Source organism: Paroedura picta, chromosome 4 (assembly GCF_049243985.1).
Source record: "Paroedura picta isolate Pp20150507F chromosome 4, Ppicta_v3.0, whole genome shotgun sequence".
NCBI lineage: Eukaryota > Metazoa > Chordata > Lepidosauria > Squamata > Gekkonidae > Paroedura > Paroedura picta.
In genome coordinates, this window is record NC_135372.1 from 145,287,711 (window position 1) to 145,309,079 (window position 21,369).

Genomic DNA, 21,369 nt, shown 5'->3' on the forward strand with positions numbered 1-21,369 from the left:
CATAGAACGCAAAAATAGTATATATTTTTTTTTAATGTCAACATAAGTACAATTTGCCAGGTGCCCCCAGATGTCTCTCCAAGAGTGGGACAATCTGGTCACCTTACCTTACAAGGACATCTGCGGAAGCTCATGTGCTTTCTGAATTTTGCAACACATGCCTCAAATGGTCCTTACAAAAGCCCAGTTCTACAACCACCTCCCACTGAGGAGCACCACACCTGCTCCCGTGACCGTCTGCACCCTCCCAGTAACGACCACTGCACCATCTCCAAGCAGGAGAACACGCATATCAGCATTGGAACAAGGAAAAGCACAGTTTTTACGGTATGGCAACAACCACAATACCCAGACTCACAGGGGAGAGGTCCGTGAACGGCTGCTAGCCATGATGACTAAAGGGAAACTCCACCAACAGCCAATCTCTGGAACCCAGTGGGGGGGGGGGGGGCTCATCCTGTTGTTGGCAGTGCTGGTTTAATACTCAAAGGAGTCCCAAAACGGCTTCCCAACATCTTCCTCTCCCTACAACAAATGCTCTGAGAGATTGATAAAGCTGAGAAAGCTCTAAAAGAACTGTTCTGTGAGAAGAGTCCTAAGAGAACTGTGACTGGCCCAAGGTCACCCAGTTGGGTACATGAGGAGGAGGAGGAGGAGAAGGAGGAGTGGAGAATCTTAAACCACCACACCACACTGGCTCTTGTGGGTTCTGGCTCAAAAATGCTTCGGTCACCAAAGGCATGTCAGTCTTTAAGAGTTGCTCGGCTTGGGCAAGCATCCCATAAGAGATGGAATCTCAGGTCACACCAAGTGAATCAAGATTTCCAAAGCTTGTGGCCTGCCAAGGCAAGACCGGTCCACTTTCAAATGGTTTTCACCTGTACTGATGACTTTTATGATATAGATTAAGTAAGATCGGGTCCCTCTCCCATTGGCCTGCACCGGGGGATGTCACAGACTGTTGATTGGCCACCACCAATATCATTTTTTTTGCAAGTCACAGTCCTCTTAAAGGCTGTTCTTCCAGAGCTCTCTCTTCACCTAAAGATGATTGTAAGCCGCTTCGAAACTCCTTCAGGTAGCGAAAAGCGAGGCATAAAAAACAACTCTTCTTCTTCTAAGCTGACAGGCCAGGTTTGATTCCCCACTCCTCCGCATGATGCCAGCTGGGTGACCTTGGCTAGCCACACAGTCCGCTTAGAGCTGTTATGAGGGCAGTTCTCTCCGAGCTCTCTCAGCCCCACCTACTTCCCTCCTGCTGCAGGGAAAGGAAGGGGAGGCGACGGGAGACTCCTTCGGGCACTGGAAAACAGAGCATAAAAAACCCAGCCCTCTTCCTTCTACATCTTGCAGAAAGCTCTTTTTAAAAATCATTTCACCATTACCCTTATTTCCCACCCAGCCTCCTGGGCCCAGCATGGATGGGAACATCGTGAAACCAAAGATATTAAGATAACTGTGCAGCCCTCCCTTGCTGGAAGGATCAGGCCAGCCCTGCAGGGGTGGCCGGGTGGTGGTTCTCCAGAGGGCAGGGACTACAATGACCATGAGACCCTGGCGGGCCTCATGCTCATTGTAGTCCCTGCCCTCTGGAGAGCCAACCCCCAGCCACCCAGCAGGCAGGGGCTCATGGCCATTGTAGTCCCTGCCCTCTGGAGAACCAACCCCCAGCCACCCAGCAGGCAGGGGCCCATGGTCATTGTAGTCCCTGAAATCTGGAGAGCCAACCCCCAGCGACCCAGCAGGCAGGGGCTCATGGCCATTGTAGTCCCTGCCCTCTGGAGAACCAACCGCCAGCCAACCAGCAGGCAGGGGCTCATGGCCATTGTAGTCCCTGCCCTCTGGAGAACCAACCGCCAGCCAACCAGCAGGCAGGGGCTCATGGCCATTGTAGTCCCTGCCCTCTGGAGAACCAACCGCCAGCCAACCAGCAGGCAGGGGCTCATGGCCATTGTAGTCCCTGCCCTCTGGAGAACCAACCCCCAGCGACCCAGCAGGCAGGGGCTCATGGCCATTGTAGTCCCTGCCCTCTGGAGAACCAACCCCCAGCGACCCAGCAGGCAGGGGCTCATGGCCATTGTAGTTCCTGCAATCTGGAGTGCCACCGGCCGGCTCCCCCTGCGAGGTAGGCCCGTGGCAGGCGCCCCACTCCCCGTCCCGCCGCGCAGAGACCCCGAGGCGTCCGCGACCCCACCTGGTAGCTGAGCAGCTCCCCCACGTCCATGGCGGGCTCCTTTCCCCGCTGCCGCAAAAGGCCGTCGAGCACGCCGGCCGTAAAGCGACCCGCCGGCCGAACTCCGCCGCGTAGACGCGCAAAGGGAACGCTGGGCCGGGAGGGAGGGAGGGAGGCGGCGCCGTAAATGCCCTCGCCGAGCGCACACCAAAAGGCAGGCGGGGAAGGAGAGAGAGGAGGGAGGTTGGCGCGCTCGCCGCGGGGCCTGGCATGGGGGGGGCATCCCGTGTTGCCCCCCGGCGGGCTCCTGAGCACAAGCCCCGTTGCCAAGCCCCAGGGGGCGGCTGGAGAGGGGTATGGGGAGGCTCAGAGGAAAGGGCAGCTTGGGAGGAGGGGGGCTCCATGGCCCCGCCCACTGCTGGCTCCCTCCCCCTCCCTCCCCAAAGCCGCCCCCAGCCCAGCGCTGGCAAAGCAGAAGGGAGACCAGCCCCCTCCCCCCACACACACTGCCGCCCTTGAGCCAGGGACCCCCGGGCCGATCCCTTCGGCCACGAAGTAGGGACACCCCTGCCCTCCCGTGCCTTGCCCAAAATTTGGTGGGCCCTGCCAAGTGCAGGGGGGGGAGGCTCAGCATGCTCCAGGCCCTGACACTGCCCCCCCCCACAAACGCCCCAGGGAACAGCGATTGGGTGATGGGATGTGAGCGTCCTGCATAGTGCAGGGGGTTGGACTAGATGACCCAGGAGGTCCCTTCCAACTCTATGGTTCTAACAGGCCACCCCAAAAGGCTGCACATCCTACCTCCCCTGCCACAGCCCGGCTCCTCTGGCGGGCAGCCTGGGTTGGGATTGGCTCCCAGTTCTTTTTGAGAACCCCCCACCCCACCCCCAGGGACTTGCTTGCCATAAGAAGGGAGACTCGGCCTGGAGAAGTAGAGGGGGCAGCAGGCCCAGCAGCCAGGGCCTGAGTTCCGCACTGCACTGGGGTGGGAAAACAGGAATCTGGCTGGCTTTGAGAACAGCATGGTGTCCTGGTTAAGAGAGGTGGCCTCTAACCTGGCAAACTGGGTTTGATCCCCTGCTCCTCCGCATGCAGCCACCTGGGCGACCTTGGGCTAATCACTGTACTGATAGAGCAATTCTCACACAGCACTTTCTTTCAGAGCTCTCTCAGCCCCACCTCCCTCACAGGATGCCTGTTGTGGGGAGAGGAAAGGAAGGCAAGTAGAAATTACTTTGAGACTCCTTCAGGTAGTGAAAAGTGGGCATGAAAACCCATTCTTTGTTGTAATGCACCAGATCCTTCATAGTGCAGGGGGCTGGACCCTGGAGGTCCCTTCCAACTCTGTAATTCTGTGATTCTCGAAGCCAGATGGAGACCCCTGGGCATCGTGGCTTGTGATTATTAAGTATGGTCGCCAACTGCCAGAGAATTCCTGGGATTACAATGGATCAGGCAACAAAATCAATCCAGCTGCTTCGGAAGGGGGCCTTTCTGGCATTATCCCCAAAGCCCATCCTCCTCAGGCTCCCCCTCCCCCAAATCTCTATGCAGTTCCCAGCCCAGGACTGGCCACCGTGGTGTTAAGGGCCATCTAGTCACATCCAGCTGAGGTCAGCATTACACAAACCCACGACCTCCAGGAGCTCCACTGTGAACTCCCTGGCTGGGGTCTTGCAAACTCCTTCATCCATCTCCAGGTGGGCCTTCCTCTTTTCCAGGGACTCTTGTCTTCCCACAATGTGACCAAAGAACCATCTATCTGGCCATTTTAGTTCTAGGGAGAACTCAGGCTCGATTTGATCTAAAACTCACGTATTGGTCTTTTGGGCAGTCCATGATCACTGTAAAACTCTCCTCCAACACAACGTGTGTCAAGTGAATCAGCTCTCTTCATTGTCCAGTTCTCACGCCGATACGTAGTAAAGGAAGAAGAATTGGTTCTTGTATGCTGCTTTTCTCTACCCAAAGGAGTCTCCAAGTGGCTTCCAATTACCTTCCCTTATCTCTCCCCACAACAGACACCCTGTGAGGTGGGTGAGGCTGAGAGAGCCCTGAGATTACTGAAGAAGAAGAGTTGGTTCTTCTATGCCACTTTTCTCTCCTGAAGGAGTCTCAAAGCGGCTTACAATCACCTTCCCTTTCTTCTCCCCTCAACAGACACCCTGTGAGGTGGGTGAGGCTGAGAGAGCCTTGAGATTACTGAAGGAGAAGAAGAGTTGGTTCTTATATGCCCCTTTTATTTACCCAAAGGAGTCTCAAAGCGACTTCCAATCGCCTTTCCTCTCCCCACAACAGACACCCTGTGGGGTGGGTGAGGCTGAGAGAGCCCTACAATTCCTGCTTAGTCAGAACAGCTTTATCAGTGCCGTGGAGAGCCCAAGGTCACCCAGCTGGCTGCACGTGGGGAGCACAGAATCGAACCCAGCTCACTGGATTAGAAGTCCACACCACTACACCAGTCTGGCTTGGGGAACACTATGGTATGAATTATCTTGATCCTGGCCGCCAGCACCCCATTCATACGCTTAGAGATCTTCTCTGGCTTCTTCCAGCCGCCCTGCCCAGCCTCTGGTTTCCTGGCTGCCGTCTCCCTTCCGGTGGGTGCTGGAGCCAAGGCATAGAAAATCCTTAAGAGGGGACATCTTTTCTTAGGCCTGCCAATGTAGGCCTTTGCAGACAAAAAGCGCTTGGCTATTTTTAATTTTTACAAATCCCCTGTAAGTCTCTTGTGCTTTCTGCTTCTATAGAAAATATTCCATAGAAGTGGTGGCCTAAATTTCATGTCTTTGACCAAGGGGGAGCAAAGCCCCGAGGATAAACGCTCTTCATTTGCAGCCAGATCCAAAGTCGCAAATGAGCAAAATGTGTTAGCGAGCTCTAATAGTCAAGAAAGCGAAAAGCTAATTGTCTGGAATCCTATAAAAAGCCCTCTCGCCAGTACTTTTTCCAAAAAAGAAATCACCTCATGTATCATTAATAGCAGATTTTGCGCAGTTATCTCTGTGGGAGTTCACTTGAAAAATAGTCCTGAAATTAAAAACATATATAATTTTTTGACAGGCGCCCCCCAGCCAGTAACTTGGTTGTTCCGGTGGCACTGAGAAAGTCACAGCCCTGACAAAATTAACTCAACAAATCTCCGCTCCAGAGAAGAGATAAACGGGCCCGTAACACATGCATCACCCGACACCCTTTTATTGAGCTTCCCGATAAAACCGCCAGCTGTGATCCGCGCACGCTTCCAGCGCTTCGGCAACAATCGACGCATTCTGGAGGACGTTGCCGAGTTCTTGGGAAGCCTGACGCCCTGACCGCAATAACCAGGACATAAGACGGGGGGGGAAATTAACAAGCAAACAAACCGGAGAGCGGCTGACTACAAGGAGGGGAAGGGCTGACCCTCAGCCTGCAAACAAGCGTGACGCAGCCCGCTGAGACATTCACGGACGCTGCTGGGCAAATGCTTCGTTCCTTGCGTGTTGGGCTCTTGCCTGTTGCTTGCCTGAAATGAGGGTCCTTATTGCCAGTGTGGAAAGCTCAGAGCCCCCCCCACACACACACACACACACACACACACGCACTTGCTGTGGTCCCACTGGGAGGAACTGCTGGGTACGCCGTGTCAGAAGAGGAGGAGATGGTGCAGTCTCTGAGCTTCCAAACCAAGGGTAGTCAAACTGCGGTCCTCCAGATGTTAGTGGACTACAATTCCCATGAGCCCCTGCCAGCAAATGCTGGCAGGGGCTCATGGGAATTGTAGTCCATGGGCATCTGGAGGTCCGCAGTTTGACTACCCCTGTTTCAGACCTTCAGAGGGCGTGATGATCAGTTTAGACTGGTCCAGTCAGGTCCCTGACCTTCCGGTGTACTCTCTGATCTTGTATGGAGGTCCCTTTGAAGTCAGACTGATGCTCTCAGGGAGCTTGTGGTCTTTTACCCCCCCCCCCCCTTTTGCAACCCTTTGTCTCACTCCCAAGAACACTCTCCATCTTTGAGGGCAAGATGCACAAGTCACTCTGCACCTCTTCCCATGCAGGCTAGCTCAGATAGGTTCGGACTCTAGCTTTGCTCTGCCCTGTCTGGAAATGCCAAGGCTGACCATAACAACCCACAGGAAACACATCCGGAAGGTTACCATCTGACCCAACAGAGCCAAGTCCCAGAGCATGCGGCACGGAATCCGAGCTGGCTTCTTAGAGGAGGAATCAGCAGGAGCAGGTTTCAGTGGAGGCTTCCTCGGATACTAATACATGGCTCCCCCCCCCCCACACACCTATAGAAAAGGAGGGTTAAGGGTCCACCTAGCCCACCCTTTCTCCAAAGCCTTTTCTGATGTCCCTTTGTGGGTCCAAGAAAGCGGCTTCTTGGTGTGGGCGGAAGGTGGTGGGCGAAGGGAAGCCTCAGCCCCCCTACCAGCTTTGCAGGGGCTGTGAATATAGCGGCTGCCTGTATTTTGTGGCTCTGGCAACTGTCAGGAGAATTCCCCGGAGGCGTCTCTCGAGCCGATCCAAACCTTGGCACCGTTTCTGGCCTCAGAAGACTCCAGTCCAACTTTATTGCTGCCTGGGAAACTAAATTTTCTCTCTCCTCTTGCAGGGGAGGATTCAATAACAGAGTGGTGTTATCCAATAAAGGGAGATGGAGCACGGGGACAAAATATTGAATTAAAGGCAAATACGGAAAGCAAACGAAATAGAGAAGAAAGAGACAACACAGAGGCGGGGGTGAAGGAAGGGGCCACAGCCCGGCTCCTGTGGAATGCTGAGCTGAGCTAGCAAGGAATGGGAGGGGCGCTACCCAACCACACCTCTGCACAGTGTGGTCATCCATACAGAATGGCATTTGGAGTGTGCAGAAGGCCGGAATTTACCGTTTCTTCTTTAGTTGGAGGGTCCACCTCTAAATACAACAATGCCTGACACTGAGTCAAACTGCTGTTTCATCAAGGTCAGTCTTGTCTCCTCCGACTGGCAGCAGCTCATAGAATCATGGAGTTCTAGACGGCTGCCCATGCTACAGAAATGCTAGCTCTATTCTTCTCTTGATGTCCGGGGACTCTGGACATCTCCTGCGAGGGAAGGCTGGACTCTGCCTCTACAGGGATTAGATGGGGCAGGGTGGGGGGGCATGACAGAGGGGGGCACTGCCACTTTAGGGGGAAGCAGCGGCACTGGCCTCCCCATCCCTCCCAGCTCATTTCTCAGCGGCAAGGCTGCACCGCTGAGCAAATGACAGGAGCCTTCCTGAGGCCGGGCTTGTGGCTCCTGACCATCCATCTCCTGCCTGGCAAGATTCGACTCCCACAAATAAAGTCAGGACAAGAGTCCCTCCCAGCCGGTTCTCCCGGCTGTCGTCTCCGTGTCTCCATCATCGCTGCGTGATGAGCCGACAGCCGAGCTGTTTGTCACGGCCTCTGACAGGGGGGGAGGGGGGGGGGAGTTGGTGCATCAGGAGGCAAGGGGGGGGGGAGCTCAGCACCAGTTCCATGCAAGATGTGGCCAGAATGTGCCCAGAAGAGGTCAGCCCAGCCTGCTCCGCCCAGACCCCAGCAGGTCTGCTTCCCTCCTGCCTCGCTGCTCGGAAGAGAGCCAGCTGGGGGTCGTGGTTAAGAGCGGCAGCCAGGTTGATTGCCCGCTCCTCCTCTGCATACAGCCAGCTGGGAGACCTTGTGTGGGAAAACAATCAGCAAGGTATTTCGGGGTAGGCCTACCTTGTAGGGCTGGTTGTTGCAAATTGGGAGGTTCTGGTCATGTGCTCAGCAGAGATACCCGGTGGCAGGAGATCAGGAATCCCCGGTGTTACCAAGGAACATGCCAGGGTATGCTTCTGTGACCTGCTACCAGAGTCCCCTCTGCTGGAACAGGAGAAGAAGGAGAGGGAGAGCTTTGTTCCCAGTCACCCCTTGGGCCAGTCATAGTCCTGTTAGAGCTGTTCTCACAGAGCAGTTGCGTCAGAGCTTTGCCAGTCCCAAATACCTCATGGGGGGGGGGGGAGAGGAAGGGAAAGAAATGGAAAGCCTCTTGGAGACTCCTTTGGGCAGTGAAAAGCCAGAGATCAAATAATAATCTTCCTCTTCACATCAGAAGAGCCCTGCTGGGTCAGGCCAGGGAGGGTCCCTCCAGTCCAGCCTCCCGTCTCACCCAGGGGCCAGCCAGTTCCTCTGCAGGGCCAGCCACAGGGCAGAGAGGCCGAGGCCTTCCCCTGAGAAGCCCCTCAGAAGAGCCCTGCTGGGTCAGGCCAGGGAGGGTCCCTCCAGTCCAGCCTCCCGTCTCACCCAGGGGCCAGCCAGTTCCTCTGCAGGGCCAGCCACAGGGCAGAGAGGCCGAGGCCTTCCCCTGAGAAGACCCTCAGAAGAGCCCTGCTGGGTCAGGCCAGGGAGGGTCCCTCCAGTCCAGCCTCCCGTCTCACCCAGGGGCCAGCCAGTTCCTCTGCAGGGCCAGCCACAGGGCAGAGAGGCCGAGGCCTTCCCCTGAGAAGACCCTCAGAAGAGCCCTGCTGGGTCAGGCCAGGGAGGGTCCCTCCAGTCCAGCCTCCCGTCTCAGGGCCCAGCCAGTTCCTCTGCAGGGCCAGCCACAGGGCAGAGAGGCGGAGGCCTTCCCCTGAGAAGACCCTCAGAAGAGCCCTGCTGGGTCAGGCCAGGGAGGGTCCCTCCAGCCCAGCCTCCCGTCTCCCCCAGGGGCCAGCCAGTTCCTCTGCAGGGCCAGCCACAGGGCAGAGAGGCCGAGCCCTTCCCCTGAGAAGACCCTCAGAAGAGCCCTGCTGGGTCAGGCCAGGGAGGGTCCATCCAGTCCAGCCAGGGCCAGCCAGTCAGACCCTCATCTCTCGAGCACAGTATTTCCTGCTCTGACTGGCAGCCACTTCACAGGTCCTGCGGTTGAGGTCTTTCACCTCCCCTGCCACCTCTGATCCTTTTACCTGCTGATGTGGGGGGGGGGGGTTTGAATCTGGGTCCTTCTGCATACTGAGCAGAGGCCTAAAAAGCTTTCCTTTTGGTTCTGATCCCGTTCTGGTAGAATTTTTAGTGAAATATGAGAACTCGGAACCAACAACCGTCGTAGCAAAGTTCTGTGCCGCTGCCTGTAAAATCTGCTGTCTGAGAGTTGGGTGTTATATTTGAATTGTTTTAGTTTATGGATGGGGATTCCTTCCTTTCCCACTTTTGTTTTTATTTTGCTTATATTTATCTGTTGTTTGTTTTTACTGTTCTGGTCTAAGACTGTTTAAAATAAACTACAAACCCCCGACTGAGCAGAGGCTCTTTCCACTCAGCCGCAGACCCCCTGCCACGTTCTTGAAACTGCCGTGTGCCTTCGGATGATGTTTGCAGCCCAGCACGCCCGGTCAGTCTGGAGAACAGTTGTCCAGCCGTGCTGAGCTCTCAAGAGTTAAAGCTCCCCTGGTCAGACAGGGACAGAACAGAAATGATCAATGGCTCTCTTGATCCTAGTCAGGGCTGGAAGAGGCACCATCTGTAGTGTGCATGATTCAAGGGGATATAAAGAATATCCTGCAGAGGGCATCAGACGAGATGTGTATTTGGCATAATCAAATCTGGAACTTCCTGGGATTTTTCCTTTGGTACTCCAGTTGGCTCAATTGGAGACTGTCTGTTCCTTTGAGGGTCATAAAATCATAGAATCATAGAATAATAGAGTTGGAAGGGTCCCCCTGGGTCATCTAGTCCAACCCCCTGCACCATGCAGGACACTCACAACCCTCTCGCTCATCCACTGTCACCTGCCACCCCCTTGAGCCTTCACAGAATCAGCCTCTCCGTCAGATGGCTCTCCAGCCTCTGTTTAAAAATCTCCAAGGATGGAGAACCCACCACCTCCCGAGGAAGCCTGTTCCACTGAGAAACCGCTCTAACTGTCAGGAACTTCTTCCGGAGTTTAAGACAGAATTTCTTTTGAATTAATTTCATCCCATTGGTTCTGGTCGGACCCTCTGGGGCAAGAGAGAACAACTCTTCTCCATCCTCCATATGGCAGCCTTTTAAATACTTGAAGATGGTTATCGGATCCCCTCTTAGTCGTCTCCTCTCCAGGCCAAACAGACCAAGCTCCCCCAACCTTTCTTCTTGGTCTTGGTCTCCAAACCCCTCACCACCTTTGTTGCCCTCCTCTGGTCTCTTCCTCCCTGCTTGCCTCCAGAACAGACTGCTGGACAACTGAGAATCTTTCTCTTCTCTTTTTCTGTACAAAATTGTTTCTCTTTGCAATAAAACTGCTTTATCCTCTTAAGCAGCTTGCTGCTGCACTCCACTTTGCATATTTAAAAGACAAAGAGTCAGTTTTTATACCCCACCTTTCCTTACCGGAAGGCATCTCAAAGCACCTTCCCCTTCCCACCACAGACACCCTGTGGGGTGGGTGAGGCTGAGAGAGCTCTGAGAGAAACTGCTCTGTGAGACCAGCTCTAACAGGACTGCGACTGGCCCAAGGTCACCCAGCTGGCTACATGTGGAGGAATGGGAAATCACACCCGGCTCGCCAGAGGAGAGGCCACTGCTCTTAACCAAGCTGGCTCTCTTTAAACTGTCCACCATGAGAGGGCGGGAGGGAAAAATGTTTGCATGCTGGGAGCCGGCCCGATGGCCCTTCGGGAGACGCCTCCTCAGAGCCCGTCAGGAAGAAGGCGCCGGAGTTGCCCCACGGGCTCCATCCCGGCCCTTCCTGGAGCGGAGAGCCCGGGCGGAGGCAAGGCAGAGAGCCCCCCTTGCGTGGCGTTCCTCGGGCCCTTCTCAGTCCAGATGAGGCAAGATCTAATCCTGAATAAATCATGGTGCTGAGGAAGCCGGGTCCCCCGGTGATTAACTAAACACACGGAGGCTCCGCGAAATTGAATTAGTGGTGCGCACTCAGCCGTCCTTGCCCTCCCCACGTCATGAATATTAATGAGGGGTTATTAAGAAATGTAAATGATGCCTCAGGGGGCTGGCAAGGGAGGGGGGGGCCTCTCGGGGAGCTGCAGCTTGAGATGACAAACCATTAGGAAAACAGACCAACTGAGGCCACTTCCTAATTATGCCAGATCTGCCGCTCCCCGGGCGCGGGGGGGGGGGGTTGTTTCCGGACGCTTTTGTTTTTATTAAAACGAGAAAAAGCAAAGCACTTACAACTGGGCGGTGAAATGAGCAGTTGCGGATATGCAACAAGAAAGAAAGGCTTTGATCAACTGCACCCTGTGTGCACATGCGCGTGTGCCTGAGCGTGGCTGGGTGTGCATGCTCTCACAACCCTGTGCGTTTGACAGAACGTCAAGAAAGGCCATCTCCCTGCACACGCAGGCACCCGAAGGTGTGTGTGTGTTGCGGGGGGGGGGGATCAACCTGGCAACCTTTGCTGATGACAACGCAGGCTCCTACAGTACTTGGCGTGGTCAGGCTTCACTGCGGCTCTGCTTGCACAAGCCCCATTGCAGCCCTGGGTATGCTCAGGCCCCGTGCTGAGAAGGACAAAAGAAACGACGCCCGACAGACATTCTCTTGCACACAACCTGGGGACGGAATGGATTTGTCAAAGGGCGCTGAACTCCGCTGTTCTCCTTTCAAAAATAAAAATAGGGAAGGTAGCATTGACTCTGAAAAGGGCACCGCCACCCCCTGCGCAGGAGGCCCAAAATAGGCATGCTGTGCCCTAGAATCATCTAACATCTTCTCAGCGGCTCCTCCCCTGACAGAGGAACGCGTCCCATGGATAGTTCCAGGAAGGTAGCCAAGTTGGGCCTCTGCAGAAGCACAAGATTCAAGTCTGGGAGTGCCTGAGAGGCTCCTCTTGAGAGTCTGAGCTTCCTTCCGCCATCAGTCTGAACCCAAGATGGAAGTGGACCAAGGAGGGCTCCAGCTCCCCCCAGCTCATGCCTTGGAGAACTCCTTGGTCTTGAAGCTTCCGCCAGGCTCAACGTGGGACGGATGAAAAGTCTGCAGTCCCTTTTGGCTCCCCCAGAGCGGCCAAAGCACAAGGCTGTAGGACTTCCTCATGAGCGAACCAGAGATGCGTGGCCTTAGAGGGCACTCTGTCCAGAGGGAGGAACCTTCCTGATCAGAAAGCCAGGCCAACGTGCATACCTGGAGCCCCGATCCCAGGGGTGGTCAGCAGCTTTTACACGCATGACTTGGGAGGTGGAGTAAAGCTGGAAAAAGCAAACAGCCGGTGGAGACAGACACACCCGTCCAGAGTCAAATGGGGATCGGTTCTGCCCCCCCTCCCCTGGCTGCTGCATTTTTCTCCTGCTCCTGATGTGACTCTTGCTCCTCCTCTGGTTGCTCAGGGGGGGTCTGGCTCAGGGGTGGAACACACACTTTGGCCACAGAGGCTCCCAGGCCCAACCCACGGTGTCTCCATTTAAAGGACCCGGCAGCAGGTGTTGTGAAAGAGAGCCACCCCCCCACCCCCCTCCCACTTCCTTCTCCTGCCTGCTCACAAGCCCTCCTGCTCTAGGATTGGGAGGGGAAATTCCCGAAGATTTTGGGGGTGGAATCCTAGGATCACAGAGTTGGGAGGAACCTTCAGGGTTATCTAGGCAGAATGCAGGACACTCACAACTACCTGCCCCCCCCCCCACAGTGAACATATTCCCATGCCCCGATCATGCCCCTCGCCCAAAACCAGAACTGTCCGGCCTGTAGAAAATTCACCTCCCAACCCCAAAATAGGCTGCCTAAGGAGGTGGTGAGCTCCCCCTCACTCGCCGTCTTCAAGCAGCGGCTGGACAGATCCTTCTCCTGGATGCTGGAGGCTGATCCTGCACTGAGCAGGGGGTGGGACTAGATGGCCTTCATGGCCCCTTCCCACTCTGGGATTCTAGGAGTCTAGTTCAGCAGTGGAAGGGGCTGCCTCAGGAGGTGGGGAGCTCCCCCTCACTGGCCGTCTTCAAGCAGCGGCTGGACAGATCCTTCTCCTGGATGCTTGAGGCTGATCCTGCACTGAGCAGGGGGAGGGACTAGATGGCCTGCATGGCCCCTTCCCACTCTAGGATTCTAGGAGTCTAGTTCAGCAGTGGAATGGGCTGCCTCAGGAGGTGGGGAGCTCCCCCTCACTGGCCGTCTTCAAGCAGCGGCTGGACAGATCCTTCTCCTGGATGCTTGAGGCTGATCCTGCACTGAGCAGGGGGTGGGACTAGATGGCCTGCATGGCCCCTTCCCACTCTAGGAGTCTAGGAGTCTAGTTCAGCAGGGGAATGGGCTGCCTAAGGAGGTGGGGAGCTCCCCCTCACTGGCAGTCTTCAAGCAAAGGTTGGAGACACACTTTTTTTGGATGCTTTAGGATGCTTAGGGCTAATCCTGCGTTGAGCAGGGGGTTGGACTAGATGGCCTGCATGGCCCCTTCCAACTCTATGATTCTCAGAGTCTAGTTCAGCAGTGGAAGGGGCTGCCTAAGGAGGTGGGGAGCTCCCCCTCACTGGCAGTCTTCAAGCAAAGGTTGGAGACACACTTTTCTTGGATGCTTTAGGATGCTTAGGGCTAATCCTGCGTTGAGCAGGGGGTTGGACTAGATGGCCTGTATGGCCCCTTCCAACTCTATGATTCTGTGATTCTAAAATGGCGATCAGCATTTCCCTGGGCATGCAAGGAAAGGCCACAAGAGCCAAGCTTGGACACAGCCCCTTCTGCCCACCCACTCACCATCTGCCTCAGTTCCTAAAATCAGCCTCTCTGCCAGATGGCTCTCCAGCCTTTGTGTAAAAACCTCCAAAGAAGGAGAACCCACCACCTCCCGAGGAAGCCTGTTCCACCGAGGAACCACTCAAGGGCTTCAGCAGGGGACGATGTCATCAAGTACGCCCCTCAAAGCCGCCCTTTTCTCCAGGGGGAATTGATTTTGGAACCCTGGAGGTCAACATTAGGAGCGAGAGATTTCCAGGCCCCACCTGGAGGCTGGCAACCAGACTGTCCGTGCTCACAGCTGCCTGCAGCCCTCCCATCAGAGGTCCCCCTCCAGGGATGCTGGTGCTGACCAGGCCCAGAGGAGACCGGAGGCTCGTCCTCCGTGAGCCAGGCAGGGGCGTGCTCCCCCACTTGGCTCAGGGGGAAGAGGGCTTCTCCGGAAGCCGGCCTTGTTTGCGTGCTGCGGGTTTGTTTTGCCAGCCCGGCGGGTTGCTCTATCCCGGAGCCGCCTCCCGGTTTAGCATGGCAGGCCAGGCGAGAGCAAATGTGATAAGAACTCATGCATTTTAACAGGCTCTGGCAAGCGTTGGGCTCCCTCCTGGAATAAAAGCTGACAGGTGCCGTTGAGTTAATCAGGGTGGATAATAGAAGGAAAGAAAGAAATCTCCCACCAAATTGGTGGAGGCAAAGAAAGAGAGAAAAATCATGAGGCTGAGCTCAAATGTATCCTGTCCAACTGGGGGCGGGGGGGGGGGGGCTTAAAGGAGCAGCTGTCCTCCTGGTGGGGGGGGGGAGAAGCAGCTTTGGAAGGACCCTGTGGCCCTATGCCTCATTGAAGTCCCTCCCCTCCCCAGACCCCACCCTTCTCAGGGTACCCCCCACCACCAGGGCAGTAGCCCATTCTCATGCTCCTCCTTCCATTGTATCTCCTGAGTGGCCCCTGCCTGTGACCTCCACCTCTCCACGCCCTCCGCTGCCAGCCTCTAGCCCACCTTTGTATTTTCTCTCTTGCTGGCCACTCCTTTCAAATTACCTGGGCAATTTCCGCACATCCATAAAAATAGCGTTACGCCAGCTAAATGGCGTTGCGCTAAATCATAATGCGCTCCCCAGCCCCTCCACACCTTTTTGCTCCCTCACCTTTGTCTGTCTTCTTGTCTTTCTCTTACCCTCCACATCTGCTGCTGGGAATGGTGGAAGAGAGCAACACGACTTATACATGTCACACTTCTGCCTGTCAATCAATCCAGGCAACCAATCCACTTCCTCCATGTTTTAATGATTTTTTTCTTAAATGCATACTTGAAACACATTGGCATAGAATCCTAGATGCACAGTGCTTTTTGAACACCACCCCTTATGGGATCACGAGTCCTTTGATACTTTCTTCTCCTTCCTCCAGAACCGGACGCAGAGGGTTGCGATGGGGGAGAGTATGTCGAGCCCTTGTGAGCTCCCTTGTGGGGTTCCGCAGGGGGCGATACTCTCTCCCACACTTTTTAACATCTATATGCGCCCTCTAGCCCAGCTGGTCCGGGGCTATGGGCTGGGTTGCCACCAATATGCGGATGACACCCAGCTCTACTTCCTAATGGACGGCCGTCCGGACTCCACCCCGGATACATTTGCCAGCTGTTTGGAAGCGGTAGCTGGATGGCTCAGGCAGAGTCGCCTGAAACTCAATCCCTCCAAGACGGAGGTCCTGTGGCTGGGCAGAAGAGGGCAGGACCAGGAAGCGCGCCTCCCATGCCTGAACGGGGTGCAATTAACACCTGCACCAGTTGCCAGGAATTTGGGAGTGACATTTGATGCCTCCCTCTCTATGGAGGCTCAGGTCACCAATGTAGCTCGGACGGCATTTTTCCATCTTCGCCAAGCCCGGCTACTAGCGCCCTACCTGTCCTCGGAACACCTGGCCACAGTGATCCATGCAATGGTCACTTCCAGATTAGACTTCTGTAACTCGCTCTACGCGGGCCTTCCCTTGTCTTTGACTCGGAAGTTACAGCTGGTCCAAAATGCGGCTGCCAGGGTCCTCACTAGAACACCTTTGAGGGCCCACATTCAGCCGGTGCTTCGTCATCTGCACTGGTTACCAGTCTGTTTCCGAATCAGATTCAAGGTATTGGTATTGACCTTTAAGGCTATACGCGGCCTGGGTCCCGTCTACCTGCGGGACCGCTTGGTTGCTTATGCCCCCCGCAGGGCACTCCGCTCTGCAGGTATGAATTTACTGGTTGTCCCGGGCCCACGGGATGTTCGCCTGGCCTCGACCCGGGCCAGGGCCTTTTCAGTCCTGGCCCCGACCTGGTGGAACGAGCTCCCAGAAGAGCTAAGGGCCCTGCAGGATCTACCAGCTTTCCGCAGGGCCTGTAAGACGGAGCTCTTCTGCCAGGCATATGGTTGAGGCCAGGGCAGCTCTCCCACTAATCCATCAGAGGATCCCCTCCAATATTGAGATCTCTAACACCGAGATAATGGTTAGATGTATTGTACTGGTGCCACCCTCTTCTGAACATTATTCTCTCCACCAGGCTGAACTAAGATCAGAATTGTGACCACCGCCGCTATATGTTATGTGATATGTTATATGTAACTTTTAATTGGGGTTTTTATGGGGATTTTATTGTGTTTTAACTATTTATGTTGTAAACCGCCCTGAGACCTATTGGGAGAAGGGCGGTCTAAAAATTAAATAATAATAATAATAATAATAATAATAATAATAATAATAATAATAATAATAATAATAATAATAAATTAATATTGTTCCTGATTCCTGCAGTCTACACCGAATTCTATTTGCATTTTGATTTTGGGCACTTTAAATTTTCCCTCTGCAACATGATTGATTTGTCTACCTTTCCCCCACAATATCCCTGAGTGAATATAAGCCTCGATATTTCAAAAACCACCACGAGTAAATGTGCAGATTTTTGCTTTTTGCAAATTAACTCCATTGTCTGATTGGCCAGAGAGTCATTTCAAAGACTTCCTGGTTCCTCGTTGCAAGGCTTCCCTTAAAGGGACTGCGCTCCAGAAGCCCTAACTTCTCTCAGCAGAGAGAAGTTGCTTCTTGGAGGCTCCTGCTGTGTTTGGCTCCCCCCACCCCGCTCTGAGCTTCCCCAGTCTAGTGCAGAACACTTTCTGTTTCAATTTTTTTTTGGGGGGGGGTTATAGAAGAAGACCTAAGTTCAAATCGATCTGAATTCAGCAGGATCCACAACGGAAAACACAAGTAAGTGCAGAATCAGCCCAGGTTTCCTTTCTGCTCAGGCAGGGGGTTCTCTTCTGCCTTCTGCCCCTGCAGCCTCCTGTGTGCTAAGCCCACTCCCCAAGTACTTGCTAGAGGACCCGGCCATCAGAAAAGCTCCAAAGAGGATGTGTTTGAATGCAGTCAAGGTCCATTACAGCCGCCAGTGGAAACCTGCCGGCATTATTGCGGTTTTATCACAGAGAAATCAGGGAGCCGCGGAGAATGGAGTCCGTGAGCATCCAGGTCCCCCCACACCGGCAGATTCATAGCTCCAGCCTCGTGCCTCTAATTGCGCCCTGAAGTGTGGAAATTACTGGAGAGCACAATGCAGATTGCTGGTCCCCTTTCCAGAGTTCACCACTGGAACGGCAGCCGCGGGGGGGGGGGGGCATGCTCAGATATGCCAGTGCTGCACTCCCCCTCCCCATTATTGTAATTGCTAATAGTGCTGAGAAGCGATCCCCTTCCTTGGTCCTCATTACAGGGAAGTTGAAAAGCACCCCGTTGTTGCAAATGAGCCCCATTATGCACAAAGAAGGAGCAGGAGGAGGGGCGGAGGCAGACAGCTATTCTTTTGTCCAGCAAAGTGATGTCAGAAAACCTGCTTTCAAAAAAAAATAATAATAATTCACCTCCAGGAAAGTACAGAAAAAAGAGTAGCTGTAACAGGGCAGGGGGCAGATGTTGCTGGCAGGCTGAAATGCAAGCCTGCGGACAGATGCAAGCCGCAGATAGCACAGTGCAGCTGGGGACTCTGTGAAGGGAGACAGGCCCGTAGCTTCAGAGCATCAGAGCCAGGGGGCCCGAGCAGAGCACCTCTGGCGCTGTTCTTGATGCGGCCCCAGCAACGGCGGGACACCCCCCCCAAGGGAGAGTTTGGAACTCTGGAAGCAACTGAAAACTCACTTGGCTGAAAACATTGACCAGTATTATCCAGAACTCTAAACTTCCTGAGCATAAAAAAGAAAACAACCTAATTTAAAAAAAAATTGACTTCACTCAAGGGCTGACACCCTCTTTGAGGCTAGATATTAGGAAAAAGTTTTTCTCAGTCAGAGTCGTTCAGCAGTGGAATGGGCTGCCTAAGGAGGTGGTGAGCTCCCTCTCACTGGCAGTCTTCAAGCAAAGGTTGGATACAGACTTTTCTTGGATGCTTTAGGATGCTTAGGGCCAATCCTGCGTTGAGCAGGGGGTTTGACTAGATGGCCTGTATGGCCCCTTCCAACTCTATGCTTCTATGATTCTATGACTGTCATTCCGGCTCCAGAGCACCCAGGTCTCTCCCAGGGATCCTGTCACCTGTGCCAGCTCCTCACTACAGTTCAGAGGGCTCCCTCCTGCCTCAGCTGACAGCTGCCCACAGCCCCCCCCTCCATGCTGCCTTCAGCTTTGCCCTTCAGTGGCTATTGGGGGGGGCTCTGGCATTCCCCCCAAGGGTTTTCTTGAGGGGGGAGTTTGTTCCTTGGGGGGGTGGCCTTGTCACTTGGCAGGCTACGGTGGAGGCCACCAAATGCAGCACAAGCAACCTCCCCCCCCCCCATTGTGCTTTGTGCCTGTGTGTGTGAATGTAGTAAAGTGGATTGCAAAGAGTTAACTGAAACCTGATTAGGAGTGGAGGGAAATCCCCCCCCCCCCAATTTGTTCTTTTCCCCTTCACTTTCAGTTCCTGGAGTTGGGTTGCAATAAAATGATCCCAGGAGATTAGAAAAGCTCCACAGCTGTCCCAGGTGTCCACCTGGTGATGGCACTCCTTTCCCTTACTCCCAAGGTGTACCAATTTCTCTTACTGACACCAGTATTATCTCCCACTAGGCAGATTTGTCTAAGAAGAAGAAGAAGAGTTGGTTCTTATATGCTGCTTTTCCCTACCCGAAGGAGTCTCAAAGGGGCTTCCATTCGCCTTCCCTTTCCTCTCCCCACAACAGACACCCTGTGAGGGAGGGAGGCTGAGAGAGCCCTGAGATTACTGAAGAAGAAGAAGAGTTGGTTCTTATATGCCGCTTTTCTCTACCTGAAGGAGTCTCAAAGTGGCTTCCATTCGCCTTCCCTTTCCTCTCCCCACAACAGACACCCTGTGGGGTGAGTGAGGCTGAAAGCCCTGATATCACTGCCTGGTCAGAACAGCTTTATCAGTGCCGTGGCGAGCCCAAGGTCACCCAGGTGGCTTCCAATCTCCTTCCCTTTCCTCTCCTCAAAACAGATACCCTGTGAGGGAGGGGAGGCTGAGAGAGCCCTGAGATTACTGAAGAAGAAGGAGAAGAGTTGGTTCTTTTATCCCGCTTTTCCCTACCCGAAGGAGGCTCAAAGCGGCTTACAGTCACCTTCCCTTTCCTCTCCCCACAACAGACACCCTGTGGGATGGGTGAGGCTGAGAGAACTTTTGTATCTGCATTGCTGCATCTTCCACTTCACTCTTATTAATTAACATGGGGATGACCTATTGTATTTCTGAGGTATCACTCTCAAGGGATGATGAACTTACCTACTGGCCCTCCCCTTGACCACTTCCCACAGGCCCTCCCCCTGAGCCCCCCTCCTATGGCACCCAGTACAACTCCACCCAAACCATCAGCTATCAGTATGTGTTAATTTAATGTTCTCCATATTTTTCTACTGTTCTGTGTTGCTTGTTGTTATCACTTTATTATTGTTAAAATCTAAGTTATCTCAAAGTCAAACTTTATTGCACTAGGACATAGGCCATCGCAAGATCAAAAATAAAATTGTTAAAAAGTTATCTGTATTGTTTCTGTTTTACGTGAACCCCCCTGAACCTTTGGGGAGGGCTGAATGAATAAACGAATGAATGAATAAAAGAATGGCTAAAGAATCTACTTGCTGGTACTTCTCCCTCCACATTGGGCTGGCTGGAGTTCCTAGGTAAGGGTTTAGTCCTTCATGGCTTGTGCCCATTGAAGGAAAAAGAACAAGAGGCAGGGAGCTTCCTTCTCATGTCCAGAGAATTTACAATCTCCTCTCTGGAATCCGTCCTGATCTTGCTACCCCAATGGAAGAAAAAATACTCTAGCTTTGGATCTCACCAGTTCCTGTTCTGCGAGCAGGGCATTCTGGCCAAGACGTAAACTTCTTCCATTTTTCTGCCAGACTGATTTGCACTGGTGTACTCTGGAATTGAGCCTCTTGTGGCGGAGGGTGGTAAGGCAGCAGAAATGCTGTCTGAAGCTGTCTGCCCATGAGGCTGGGAGTTCGATCACAGCAGCTGGCTCAAGGTTGACTCAGCCTTCCATCCTTCCGAGGTCGGTAAAATGAGTACCCAGCTTGCTTGCTGGGGGGTAAACGGTCATGACTGGGGAAGGCACTGGCAAACCCCCCCGTATTGAGTCTGCCATGAAAACGCTGGAGGGCGTCACCCCAAGGGTCAGACATGACTCAGTGCTTGCACAGGGGATACCTTTACCTTTACCTTTACTCTGGAATTGGGATATGATGACTCTTTCCCTGGGACTTTCCTTTTTTCCAGGCCTGAGTTTACAGCTAGCTTCCAACTCCTAGATGGAGTATGATCCCAGTGGCTGAATTAATGGGGTGAGTTCTAAGAAGAAAAAGAGTTGGCTTTTATACCAGTTTTTTATTACCCAAAGGAGTCTCAAGGCAGCTTACTATCCCTTCCCTTTCTCTCCCCACAACACACACCCTGTGAGGTAGGTGGGACTGAGAGAGCTCTGAGAGAACTGTGACTGGCCCTAGGTCACCTAGCTGGCTGCATGTAAAGGAGCGGGGAATACCAGTTCTCCATATTAGAATCCATTGTCACTCCACATTAGCTCTTGCTGGGGGATGGCTTTTCACCACACGAGCAGGAATGTTACAACAAGTTTTTAAAAACTGGATAGCAATTAAAGACCCCACATCCTCAAAGAAAAGGCGGAGAAGAAAAGGCCTTCATTTGCGTTACCCTTTAGCAGCCTTATAAATGCTTTCATCATGGTCTGCATATTTTGTTAGGAACTCCAAAACTGTTGCCTTAATTAAAAACAGTGACTATGCAAAGGTTTTAGTTGCTCAGAATAAATGTGGATAAAGCGATGTAGCAGTGGCCACAGGAATAAACAGCTGTAGAAGTCTAAACAGCACTAGAGCCAGGAAGCCACTTCAGGGGGAGGTCTTGGCCTCTGTGCCCTGTTGTTGGCCCTCCAGAGGAACTGGCTGGCTGATGGACATGGACCAGCTCCCAGCGTTCGTGATGAATTTATGAACTGAAGTTCATGGCAGGTCGATTGGTATGTCCTTTCCATGAACTTTCAAACAGTTCATGGAGGTTGATGGTGGTTAATGAACAGATTCATTTCCAAACAGACGGTCTCCACA

General features: G+C 53.6%; 1 protein-coding gene across 1 annotated transcript in view; it reads right to left on the reverse strand.

The window, feature by feature from the left end:
* CTNNBL1 (catenin beta like 1) overlaps positions 1 to 2,317 on the reverse strand; it is an 89,570-nt gene extending 87,253 nt beyond the window's left edge. The window contains exon 1 of the mRNA XM_077336105.1: positions 2,195 to 2,317. Coding sequence (XP_077192220.1) covers positions 2,195 to 2,224 — 30 coding nt within the window. The 5' untranslated portion in view covers positions 2,225 to 2,317. The remainder of the gene's footprint in view (positions 1 to 2,194) is intronic.
* Positions 2,318 to 21,369: the final 19,052 nt, after the last annotated feature.